Raw genomic sequence first — 13571 nt, forward strand, 5'->3', positions numbered from 1 at the left:
TCTACATTTACTTTAAATCAAAATATTTTTACAATTGTTTAGGATTTTATAGATTGTAAAACAAATAAATGCGATAAGATTATTCAAAATACATGTTTCTCTGTTAATTCACCATAGAATCCCAACATAATACGTTTCCATGAAACGTTAAATTTTAAAAATATACTAATTTTTCTCCACAAATAAGTTGTTATTGTACAAGAAAATAAAAGATGTTCACTATCTTCTGATACATTGCGTAACTCACACATTGGTGATACATCTTTATCCCACTGACTAACACTTATATTAGTATTTAACAGACAATTAAGCAGTTTATAATTGAATTCTGTAATCTTTTTGTCATACATATTGAAAATTTTTGAAATGTATACTATATTCTTCCATAATGATTTATCATCTATGTTAAGATATTTATTCCACTTATTCTCGTATATTGACTTCTGAAATGTGGATTAACTAAGACCAAATAATAAAAATCACTATATTGTTTAGGATTATTTGATTAAAAAAAAAAAAAAAAAAAAAAAACTAATTTTTGCGAAATGAAAAAGTCCATTGCAATTTATTATTTTTGAGGGTAAATGCAATCACTGATCTGAATAAAATATATCGGGTTAGGCAACCCAGTCCAACTACGAAAAAATATAAAATGTGTCGTCCACCCTGCCCATGCATTTTTTCCCCGGAATAGCCCCTAACTATATTGATTTGAAAGCATTGGCCTGTAGCTAAAAAATTATTTGTTATTCAATTATTTAATGTAAGATGAAAATTTCTTAAATGCATTGATTGAAATTGTTGTACTTAATATAACAAGCTTGTCAGGAATATCTGAATTTCTTTCTGATGTTAGCTGTTTGAGGTTTTTACTCCACAGCTTAAAATCTTTCCTGTGGACCAACGTCTATAACCCTTGGTTCAAAAGTCCTGGCATCGGTTTTATTGTCAATGTACGAGGGTTGTCCAAACTTTTGTAAACTGGGGTCATATCTCTTAAAGAAATAAAATAAAATTTTCTTTTATATGATGTTTTTGAAAACCTTTTGCTGAGCCTGGTTGCTGTTGCAAGGATTTCTCTTGGTATTTGGTATTCCTGTTTTCCAATAGCTTGCATTTCCAGAAGGTCTTTTTTTTTCTCTTAGTTCCCCTCACATTTACTCCATTTTAAAATGACTTTGAGAAGATGATCTCAAGATGCTCCCTTGAAACATTAAGAATTTTGTTTTCAAACTTCTAGCTGATTGCTATAAAACGCGTTGAAAATGATAAAGGGTATTATTAACAAAAATGCTGAAAAAATAAAATAAATGTTATGAATAGAAGTTAAATAGATCAATGAATGTATGTAAATACATAAAAGAAGGATGACTAGATAATTGATTTTACTATTTATAAGGTATAATAATCTATGCAATAGCCTCTTTAATTCATAAAAAAAAAGGTTTTAGGTTGGGAAAGATTTGAAGAACATCTAAGAATATTCTGTTCAAGCAATGTTGCTTTTGAAATGTGGGTCTTCTTCAAATGATATTGTAACGTGCTGACGCTATACTCTGAACTGTCGGATGTCAGGATAGTGCAGTTCAGATATTGACGTTTAAATTAATTTATTTTTATTTAATTAATTTTTGGACACCAAGTACTATACAAGCACCAAAGAAAGAAAATGAAGAGTCTGCTTAAAGTTCCACAATTTGTTGAAAACAATAGTCCCTTTTAACAAGATAATAAATTAATAGCCTCCTCGAAATAACATGAAAATTAATTCCTTCTGTTTTTTTTTAACAATTTCTCCCAAATTAAAATAGAACTCAAATAAGTCTGACTCAGAGATTAACCCTGGATATGTGACTTTTTGAATAAATTACTTTCGATAATCAAAAATTAATATGATCAGATTCCCAAATTATGGAAATATGTGATCAAACTAAATCACTTAAAGTTCTTAACAATTTCAAACAGTTTTAACCTAATTAAATTCCAAATGAATAGATAAATTTACATCTTCAAATATAATCTTCTTTAAAACTCACGGATTCGTCTTATTTATACTAAGTTAAAATCCGTTTAAACAAGTTACTCTAAAAATTCGTCTACAAAGAACAGATTTTGTTTACAGTAGATGGAAAAGTCTCGTGCAACATAGTTCCAACTACTTAAACTAGCAAACAAGATAAAAGATACAATTTAAATACTACTTTTCATTTAACATCGGTACAGTGTTCAGAGAAGTGGCCCAACTCTAAAATCCTGGATTCATCTTGTAAAACTGCGAAAGAAACCTAGACTTGAAGATTTGCCATTTCATCCTGACTCACAGGCATCAGTTAGAAATTTCAACAAACTTGGACTAATCAATAATATTCTTTACAGGGAAACAACTTGAATCAGCAATTAGTAATACCCAGAACATTCAAAGTTTTGATGGAATTACATAACAAGTTTGTATCCAGGCAGAGAAAGAACATAATCTCTAGTCAAAGACAGGTTCTGTTGAGTAGATATGTACTGAGACATTGAAAACTGGATCAAGAACTATAACAGATGTTTGCATACGAAAGCAACAAACCAAAAGACACCATTAGTTAACATCAATTCTTATCCATAGAACTGCATGGATTTCTTGACATTTGAAATAAGTAAAGGAGGGTATCAACATGTACTTGTCATAACTGATTACTTCAGTCGTTTTGTGCATGCGATTCCAACACAGGCGTTAAACAACAATATTATCACCTACTATGGAATTCAACCTGAGTACACTCGGACAAAGGAGCAAATTTCGAGAGCCAGATTATAAAAGAATTATGCCAGATTACAGGGATGAAAAGTCAAGGACAACCCCTTACCATGCCATGGGCAACGGTCAATGTGAGAGGTATAACAGAACTTTAAATTTACTGAACATGCTATGAACCCTGAAACCATCAAAGAAACAGAACTGGAAGCTGTATATTAACCCATTAGTACATGCGTATAACTCCATCAAGAACGAGTCAAATGGCGTTTCCCCATATTTCCTTATGTTTGGACGTGAACAAAAAATACCGATAGACATCGACTTTGCTTACAGAAGGAAGAAAAGAAATCTGTATCCAAATACATCAGTAACTTGAAAGAAAATATGAAAGCAGTTTACAAACTAGTGAACAGAATTACCAAAAAATCGCAGGAAAGACAGAAAGACACTTATGATAGAAGAAAAACAAATGTAGAAATGCAGATAGATGATAAGAGTACTAGTAAAGATTGTAGCTTTTGATGGAAAACACAAAATTGCCGATAAATGGGAAGAAGAGTGACTGAACATCCTAATCCAAAATTTCCAGTAAGTAAAGTACAGAAAGAAATGACAAAAGGAAAAACTCGGACATTACACAGAAACCAACTCCCAATTGGACATCTAGATTCATATAAAGCCAGTTTAGCAGAATCATCATCATCACCTTCCAAATTACTCCTAGACCAAGGACAAGGCAAACATGGAAGAAACAAGAACAGGGTCAAGAAAAACACCCGAGATTAGAGAATTAGAAGATGACAGAGATGCTGGTTCTGATGAAGAGTCGGTAACTGAATTTATTCCGGTACCGGTCCAATGATCCCTGAGGTTAGCATCCAAGAAGATGTTAGTAAACACCCAGGAAAGCAGAGAGTACAGAGATCAGGAGAGCTGGCAGAGAGTACAGAGCCCTAAAGAGCAGATTGTACATAGCCCTAGAGAGCAGACAGTACAGAGACCCATAGAACAGATGGATCAGATAGAACAGAGACAGGAAAGAAGAAGAAATACAGCATCATGATGCAAGAGGAGAGTAATAAAACAACAGCCAGTACAGGCAGAGGCAGAGCAACCGCCGGAAAATGCTGAAGCTAGTAGTCCAGTTCTGACGATAAAGAAGAAGAACCTGTACCAGTTTTACCAAGGAGAAGTACTTGGGAGAGAAGAAAACCAGATAGGAAAGTAGTATAAGTGTTTACATTGGTACGTGGGTACTACGTTTTGTTTATGAACACAGGTAAATGCGCCGTGTGCAAAACATTTCAAGAATGTGATTATGACGTCACGCTTCACAGTCTAGACAGTCTAGCAGCCAGCCGGTTCAAACTGGTTTTACTGAAAACAAGAACACCTGGATTTTTACTGAAAACAATAACAAATAACACACAAGACAGATTTTTATTCAATTTTTATTCAGAATGAAAAATACAACAATTTACAGGCTGTCTTTTAATCTAAAATAAAGTCCAAATTATCACATCATCATCATCATAGTCTCGTGTCCTCCAAGGGATACCTTTTTCATTTGGAAAATAAGGAATTATTGCCATGGAGATACTGTGTATAAGTACCTAGATGCGGTCTTTTTAAGGCTTTTCCTTCTTTCTTGTACAGAAGTAAATGTTCAATACACAATTCTAACTCGGGAAGTATATAGTTTCAATCCGAAAACCATTCATCATCCTCACCTCTGATCTCCCATTTGTAGTCGTGATAACCCTTCATTCCCTCAAAAGAGCAGTGCTTCCTTATCACCTCATAATTTTCAGGAAATTTCACTCTTTTTTCCAACCATACTTTTTGTTTAGTTTCTTCAACTTTTTCTTTAGATTGTTCCGGAATCATCTTATCCAAGCCCCACAGTTCTTTAAAGTATTCCCAATAAGTCCATGGTTTTTATTAGATTCCTCTGAATGGTTTTTATGGTAATCCTGCGTGGCTTCTTCTAGGGTTTCCATCCAGGGTCCACTCTTGTCAGTATTCTCAATAAACCAGCTATACCTTGGTTCCATACCTCTGACTTGACCACTGAAACTTTTTTTTACTTGTGTTCATTTTCAAGTACTCACACAGAATGATCCTCAATGTCCAGCTCTGGGTTTGTATATATAGCATGGATTTTTTTTTAGGGTCGTGTGCAAAAATACGTTTTACCTACGTTTTTTTATGCTGACTACACAGGTAAATACTTGGCACTGAGCCAAGTTTGTTTAGGGCCGTGTGCGAAAAATATGCTGACTAACAAAAACTTGGCAGCGAGCCAAGGTAGAGCCGTGTGCAAAAAAAGAAATGATACACAGGTAAATACTTGGCACTGAGTGTTTGTTTATATTCCGTGTGCAAAAAAAAAAAAAAAATTGCTGACTACACAGGTAAATACTTGGCAGCGAACCAAGAGGCCGTGTGCAAAAAGTACGATAAAACTTACCTGTGCATTATGACGTCATCCACTGTATATAAATACGGTTTTTCTCCGACTTTGGGTTCATTTTACTCTCAGAGCCATCACCTGATAGACATGAATTCTACTAGAGAAAAACAGGTACAGTCTCGACGAACATTGAAACGAAAAAGTACCGAGAGAGAAATAGATTTACCACCTAAACCCATTTCTGAGTATTATCACATGAGACTAGCTGAAAAAAGGACCTCTCCAAAATTTAAAGCGCATGAAAATAGATATGTCGTTCATTTCGATGAATTTCCAGAAGAAGAAGAAAACACAGCTTTCCTTCGGCGATTATTCAAAAACATGTTACAAGACTTCAAATCTAAAATGCAGTGTGATCCTAACGATTACCTCCGCCTGAACCTTCATCACGATTCTTTGGATTCAGACATTTCTTATGGGTTTATGCAATGTAAAAAATTAAACGAAGACGTCATTTTTAAAGAAATACAAAATGTGCAACAATCCAAAAAGGAGTTCAAAATCGGCGACGGCTCCACGGAATTCCAGCTGTTACACATCGAGAATCCCCAGGGGAGTGGTGGAAACAGAAACAAACATCTACAACTGGATAAAGAAACTTTCAAGAAAAATAAACGAGCCATCGTTCGGATCGTCAATCCCCATGATAAATTTTGTTTGGCTAGAGCCATCGTCGTCACTCGATTACACAGTCAGAAACCCGATCATACAGACCCGGAATGGGAAAAACGATGGAAACGCATGAGGTCAGGCGATCAATACTTAGACCAGAAGAACCAAGCCATAGCCCTCATGGAACAAGCCGGATGTGATATCACTCAAGCTTGTGGAGCCCCAGAGTGGCCGAAATTACAACAGGTATTAGCTCCTCAGTATCGTCTGAAAATATTTCAGTTCAAATCTACTTCCACTAAACTCTGTTTAGAGCGCATCTTCAAAGGCTGGGGAGATGGAACTTGTTTGAACATTTTGTTAGACAACCGTCATTGCGATGCCATCATATCCATACCGGGAGTAACGGGGAACCAATATTACTGTGATCATTGCGACGTGGGGTACAGGAATGTCACAGAACATCGCTCCAAATGCCCTCATCGCTGTACCTTTTGTTTAGGACAACACCCTAATTGTCCCGATGAAGGGATCAAGATTAAATGCCAGGAATGCCATGGAATGTTTAAGAACAAGACCTGCTACGAAAATCATTTAAGACCTCATGGTAAGAAAACCACCACTACTGTCTGCAATTTAATGGGGTTATGCGAGAAGTGTCAGTCCTGGATACCTAAGAAATTATTTCCTCATCACAAATGCGGAGATCAGAAACTGTGTAAGATCTGTAAGAAAATCGTCGATGCCGATCATCGGTGCTACGTACGACAGAAGCCCAAGAAGAAGAAGAAGGGAAAAGGCACCTTAGAGTTTACCATTTATTTCGATTTCGAATGCACTCAAGGAATCGGGCATTCACGTTCCTAATCTGTGTGTGGCACATCGCGTCTGTCAACATTGCGATGACTTACCCATAGACCAACCTTGTCCTCATTGTCATCACATGGGACCCCGTCAGCACCTATTTCAAGGCCCAGACACCTTAAAGAAGTTCATGGACTGGTTATTTCAACCCACTACAGGTACTAAGAATTCCACTTTAGTACACGACGGGGCCATCGTCATCGCCCATAACTTCAAAGGATACGACGGACAATTCATTTTGAATTACATAGTGCATTCTTCTCCCCTGAAACCTAACGTGATCATGAACGGGAGTAAGATCTTGTCCATGGAAATATGTGGACTCAAATTCATCGACTCGTATAGTTTCTTAACCTTTCCTTTGGCCAAGATGCCCTCCGCTTTCGAATTGAACGAATTGAAGAAAGGTTATTTCCCTCACTTTTTTAATACGGAACAGAACCAGAATTACGTGGGACCTTATCCACCGGCAGCTTTCTACAAACCGGACGAAATGACTACCAGTGGACGAAAAGCTTTTTACGAATGGTACGACCAACAGAGGGGAAAAGTGTTTGATTTCCAGAAAGAGTTTGTAGGGTATTGTATCTCGGACGTCGACATTTTACGCCAATGCTGTGCACGGTTTAGAAGCACCCTCAAGAAGTTGGTCAACGTGGACCCTTTCCAGGAATCCATCACGTTTGCCAGTGCTGCTAATTTAGCCTACCGTCGAAATTTCATGCCTAAAGACACCATTGCCATCATTCCGAACCTCGGGTATGAACCGGCACGACAATATTCGGCCAAAGCCTGTCGGTGGCTCACCTGGATGAGTCATCAGAATGGGTGTCACATACGACATGCCAGAAACGGAGGCGAAGTCCCGATCGGAAATTATACCGTCGACGGATACCAGGAAGCGACTCATACCGTCTACGAATTTTACGGGTGTTATTGGCACGGATGCCCCACTTGCTATCCCAGTTTACAGACGGAAACTCATCCTCACCGGACCCAATTTACTTATCAACAATTACACGAGAAAACTCTCAGAAGGACTGCGGATTTAGAGGACATGGGGTACAACGTGTGTAGTATCTGGGAGCACGATTTCGATCAACAAGTGCAACAAGATGAGAGTTTACAGCAATTTGTACGAGATCTGGACATTCCCGATCCTTTGAAACCTCGAGAAGCCCTGTACGGAGGCCGGACCAATGCCACTAAATTATATTGTGAAGAAGGGGACATGAGATACGTGGACGTGTGTTCCTTATACCCTTACGTGTTGAAACACAGACCTTTTCCCTTAGGGCATCCCGAGATCATCACAGACGACTTCCAGGACGTGAGAAGTTATTTCGGTCTCATGCACTGTCGGGTCTTACCACCCCGAGGCCTCTTTCATCCCGTATTACCTTATCGGACGGGAGGTAAGTTATTATTTCCCTTATGTCGCACGTGTGCCCAACAACAAGACTCTACGTCTCAACACCCATGTCAACACACCGACCGGGAACGTAGTCTCACGGGTACTTGGGTGACGACCGAATTACATAAAGCCTTAGACATGGGGTATACCTTAGAGCAAATTTACGAAGTGTGGCATTTCAAAGAAAGCAGTCAAGACTTATTTAAAAAGTACATCAATACCTTCCTCAAGATCAAACAGGAAGCGTCCGGATTTCCCCCGACTGTAAGACCTCAGAACAAGAACAAGATTACATTCGACAAATCTTCGACAAAGAAGGATTCATGATGGATAGGATCAGTATCAAGAAGAATCCAGTGTTAAGAACCATTGCTAAACTCTTTTTAAATTGTCTGTGGGGAAAATTTGCTCAACGCTTGTTATTACCCAAAGTCAGATACTTGGACGAACCAGAGGAATTACATCAACTCTTACAAAATTCCACTCTCAACATCAAGGTGTGCGACTCTTAGTCAATAAAGAAGATTCCATTGAAGACAAGATTCTAGTGAATTTTCAAGACAAACAGGAATTCGTCGAAGAATGTCCCTTTGGAAACGTGATCCTGGCTTGTTTTACCACCGCCTATGCCCGCTTACATCTCTACGAGACTTTACAACCTTTAGAAGAACGGGGCCTTTATTTCGATACGGACAGTATCATTTACCAACATAAGGAAGGAGCTTTTAATCCTACCTTGGGTCATAGTTTAGGAGAATGGACCGACGAATTAGACGGGGATCACATCACCAAATTCATGTCGGCAGGTCCTAAAAATTATGGTTTCCGGACGGACAAAGGAACCGAGGTTCATAAATGCAAAGGGAATCACTTTCAACCATCGAACCTCTCAGTTGGTGTGCCCAGAGACTTTAGAAAAAATGCTCAAGGGAGAAATAGAGGAAGTAAAAGTCCCCTATCCCAGCAAAATCCAGAGGACCCGTGATTATGAGGTCGTGAATAAACCTTCAGAGAAAACAGTTAGAATTGTATATGACAAGAGACAAATTGTAGAGAATTATAACACTTTACCTTATGGTTATTGATATGTTTGTTTGTTGTTACAAATAAAAAATTGAATTGTTTTTATATGTGTTGTTTTTTTTTTCTCTATAAAAAGGTATTCTTATTCAAAATCAAAGGTCATTTCTAATCATGGGGAATCGCCAGCCAGACCAACCCATGCGTTTTCCCCAGCATGCTCAGCTCTCAAAGAGAGAAGCTACTTTTGAGCAGGGATGGCCTGAACTTCTCTCAGGAAAAATACCAGACCTAGCTCGAGCTGGGTTTTACTACAGGGGAGTGAAAGATAACGCTACCTGTTTTCATTGTGGAATGACTTTAGAGAATTGGGATCTTGAGGAGGATCCTTATGCAGAACATGCTTATTGGAACCCCAATTGTCCTTACATCAATCAGTATAAAGGACGAAGCTGGGTGATGAGTATATTTGTCGGGGACTTAGATCAGCAGGGATATAAACCTTTACCTGAGATTAAACCTCTACTGAACCCAGAACCAGACGTCCAGGCTCGAGGAAAATGTCACATTTGTTTAGACGAGGAATTACAAATCGTTTTTCTACCTTGTGGACAATATATGCTGCTGTGCCTTGTGTGCTCCTTCCTTTCAGTTTTGCCCCATCTGTCGAGGCGAGATTCACAGTCCAAACGGATATTTCTGTGTTAACTATAAATAAAAAAGACAGAACCCAAATTTGGTGTTTTCTATTGTTAAGCAAGCTCCTCAGACCTAGATTTTTTTTTCAGTGATAAAGAATGAGATTTTTGAATTATTCCTAATTCAAAATTCTCTATTGGTTTTTTCCTCTGCAAGGTAAAAATAGATACTCCAGTCTCTATATAAAAAGGAGACCTACAAAACCAACAGATCATTTCTGATCTGGGTGAGGGACAGTAAGGCACAACAAATGAAAGTGAAATCTTTTTTTTATCATAATACATAATTTTGTAATAAACAAACACTTACTCTCATAATGAGCCTTAATGTCTTCCAAGAGTTTAGTTTGGACTTCCTCCATTAATCCTTGTATCTACTCCATTGGTTTTGTGGGCTAAAATCATGTGTCTTGTGAGGTGTCAATACAAGTCGGTCATGGATTGACACAAAGTCATTAACTTTTGAATGAAAAGTTCATTTTCTTCTATCAAAACATGTATGAAACATATATTATTTTGGTCAATATTCATATCAAAAGCATAATTTCAGTCACTTTCATACAAGATAGTCAACATTTCATACAAGAATTGATTTGACATGATGACAAAGCGATTGATTGCTTTGATTGACAGGTGTCATGACGTCATAATTCAGTTAAATTCAATTCCTGAATGAAAACGTCATTTTCTTCTATGAAACATGTATGAAACTTATATCATTTTGAATCAATATTCATATTAAAAGCATAATTTCATCACAAATTCAACATTACATTTCATACAAGAATTGATTTGACATGATGACAAAACAAATTCCGTATATTGCTTTGATTGACAGATGTCATGACGTCATAATTTCAAATTCATTTCCTGAATGAAAAGTTCATTTTCTTCTATGAAACATGTATGAAACTTATATTATTTTGAGTCAATATTCATATTAAAAGCATAATTTCAGTCACTTTCATACAACTTAGTCAACATTTAATACAAGAATTGAAAGACATGATGACAAAGCGAAATGGCTTTGATTGACATGTCATACTGCTTGACGTCATAATTCAGTCAAATTCATTTCCTGAATGAAAAGTTCATTTTCTTCATATTTAGAAACATGTATGAAACTTATATTATTTTGATATCAATATTCATATTAAAAGCATAATTTCAGTCACTTTCATACCTAAGGATAGTCAACATTTATAAGTTATTTGACTCATGAAATTCCTCATGCAACGTTTCGAAATGCATTATTTTCAGGGTAATAATATTCAAAAATATATATCATAAAGAGAAAGTACGGGAAATTCCACTCCGGTGACGTAATATGATTGCGTCAGGTTTCCATAACAACAACACCATAAGTTATCTTCCTTGTTTCGTTGCAGCCATGGCTCCTCCCAACAAAAAAAGCTCTCTTCCCTAAAGGAGGGGTCCTCACCCTCTGCTAGGGGTTCTCGTAGGGGTTACTTTCAAGAATACGTTTTACAAGACGGTGACATCTTAAAAGTCAACCCCCTAAAAATGACACAGATATTCAGAAGCTAGCTTTGGTGTATTTTTTTTTACTTTCCTGGAACTGTAAATACATTTTGTTTGTGTTTGTCCTATTTTGAATTTAATAGGTCTCAATAGGACCCCCATAAAGATGCAAGTGTCCTATAATCTGTGATAATATGTTGAATATTTTTATTATTCCATAAATTTTATTCTTACTACACATATAGTGTTTGGAGTAATGCACTTAGTTGTATAGGACAATATTCAAGGTCAAAGCATGAGATTATTGAGATAACTACCTTTGTCAATAATTTGTAACCTTCAAACTTTACATCATAAGTAAAGAATGAATCGGAGATTTTCTATAGATTTTTGGATCATTTTCCTACAAGATAATATTACTGACTTGAAACATTTCATGGTGATTTACATATCTGCAGTCATAAATAGATACATGTAGGCATGGGGTAGACTCCTATAGATTTTAAGATCTTCATTCAAAAGTATGGAAAGTTTTTAAGTTTGAAAGATTAAATGTCAGCATATCATTTGCTTGTGAATTTAAAATAAATTCAAACATATACATCTTTAGATGATAACTAGTTATTTCAATTCCTGGACTTTCTGTCTTGATATCATCCTTTAATGTCCTTAAAATTTGAAGGACTGTCTTTTAGTTTTAGTTGAATTAGTTTCTTATTAGCATGTGAAAATGGCATCATCCAAATAAGTTTTTCATCTGCATGTTATATGAAGAAGACACTTTTTCATCACAGTGAAAGAGATTGTTTTGTTAAACATAATGCATTGATGCACAAATATATTTTTAAATTTCTAACATGTTTCATATTTCTTTATATGGAATGCTAAGTACTGTTGATTTCATTTTTTTTATGAACAAAGACATACTAGTAGAAAAAATGTACATGATGTGTCAGAAAAGCATGCAGAAAAATGACTTTATCATTGCTGATTAAATCAAATTATGAGTTTCATCTTTGTTACATTGTAAACATTTCTAAGTAGGGCACACAATAGAAACTTAAAATTATTATATCAGGGTTTAACAGTACATAACAATTCCAAATGATTTTTGGACGCTTTTTTATGTATCAAAAAGACAAAACAGAATATCTGTTCACAGATGTTCCAAAGGAAAACAACCACAAAGAAAAGATTCAATTGATGACCGACTTGTATTGACACCTCACAAGACACATGATTTTAGCCCACAAAACCAATGGAGTAGATACAAGGATTAATGGAGGAAGTCCAAACTAAACTCTTGGAAGACATTAAGGCTCATTATGAGAGTAACTTTCTAGTGTTTGTTTATTACAAAATTATGTATTATGATAAAAAAAAAAAGATTTCACTTTCATTTGTTGTGCCTTACTGTCCCTCACTCAGATCAGAAATGATCTGTTGGTTTTGTAGGTCTCCTTTTTATACAGACTCTCAGGTGTAATTATTTTTTAACTTGCAGAGGAAAAAACCATCTATAGAGAATTTTGAATTAGGAATAATTCAAAAATCTCATTCTTTATCACTGAAAAAAAAATCTAGGTCTGAGGAGCTTGCTTAACAATAGAAAACACCAAATTTGGGTTCTGTCTTTTTTATTTATAGTTAACACAGAAATATCCGTTTGGACTGTTGAATCTCGCCTCGACAGATGGGGCAAAACTGAAAGGAAGGAGCACACAAGGCACAGCAGCATACGTGTCCACAAGGTAGAAAAACGATTTGTAATTCCTCGTCTAAACAAATGTGACATTTTCCTCGAGCCTGGACGTCTGGTTCTGGGTTCAGTAGAGGTTTAATCTCAGGTAAAGGTTTATATCCCTGCTTCTCTAAACTGGACAAATATACTCATCACCCAGCTTCGTCCTTTATACTGATTGATGTAAGGACAATTGGGGTTCCAATAAGCATGTTCTGCATAAGGATCCTCCTCAAGATCCCAATTCTCTAAAGTCATTCCACAATGAAAACAGGTAGCGTTATCTTTTAGTCCCCTGTAGAAAAACCCAGCTCGAGCTAGGTCTGGTATTTTTCCTAAGAGAAGTTCTGGCCATCCCTGCTCAAAAGTAGCTTCTCTCTTTGAGAGCTGAGCATACTGGGGAAAACGCATGGGTTTCTGGCTCGCGATTTATGATTAGAAATGACCTTTGATTTTGAATAAGAATACCTTTTATAGAGAAGAAAAAAAAACAACAACACATAAAACAACAATTCAATTTTTTA

General features: G+C 36.4%; 1 protein-coding gene across 1 annotated transcript; it reads left to right on the forward strand.

Annotated features, from left to right (window-relative positions):
• The first annotated feature begins 9300 nt into the window (after positions 1–9300).
• On the forward strand, positions 9301–13061 carry LOC134233963 (baculoviral IAP repeat-containing protein 7-B-like). Its single transcript, XM_062716015.1, has 2 exons — positions 9301–9675; positions 12954–13061. The coding sequence occupies exons 1-2, from the start codon at positions 9301–9303 to the stop codon at positions 13059–13061; spliced, it is 483 nt and encodes a 160-aa protein (XP_062571999.1).
• The last annotated feature ends 510 nt before the right edge of the window (positions 13062–13571 follow it).

This window comes from Saccostrea cucullata, unplaced genomic scaffold (assembly GCF_032062105.1).
Source record: "Saccostrea cucullata isolate Sc308-1 unplaced genomic scaffold, CSIRO_AGI_Scuc_v1 ctg2226, whole genome shotgun sequence".
Classification (NCBI taxonomy): Eukaryota; Metazoa; Mollusca; class Bivalvia; order Ostreida; family Ostreidae; genus Saccostrea; species Saccostrea cuccullata.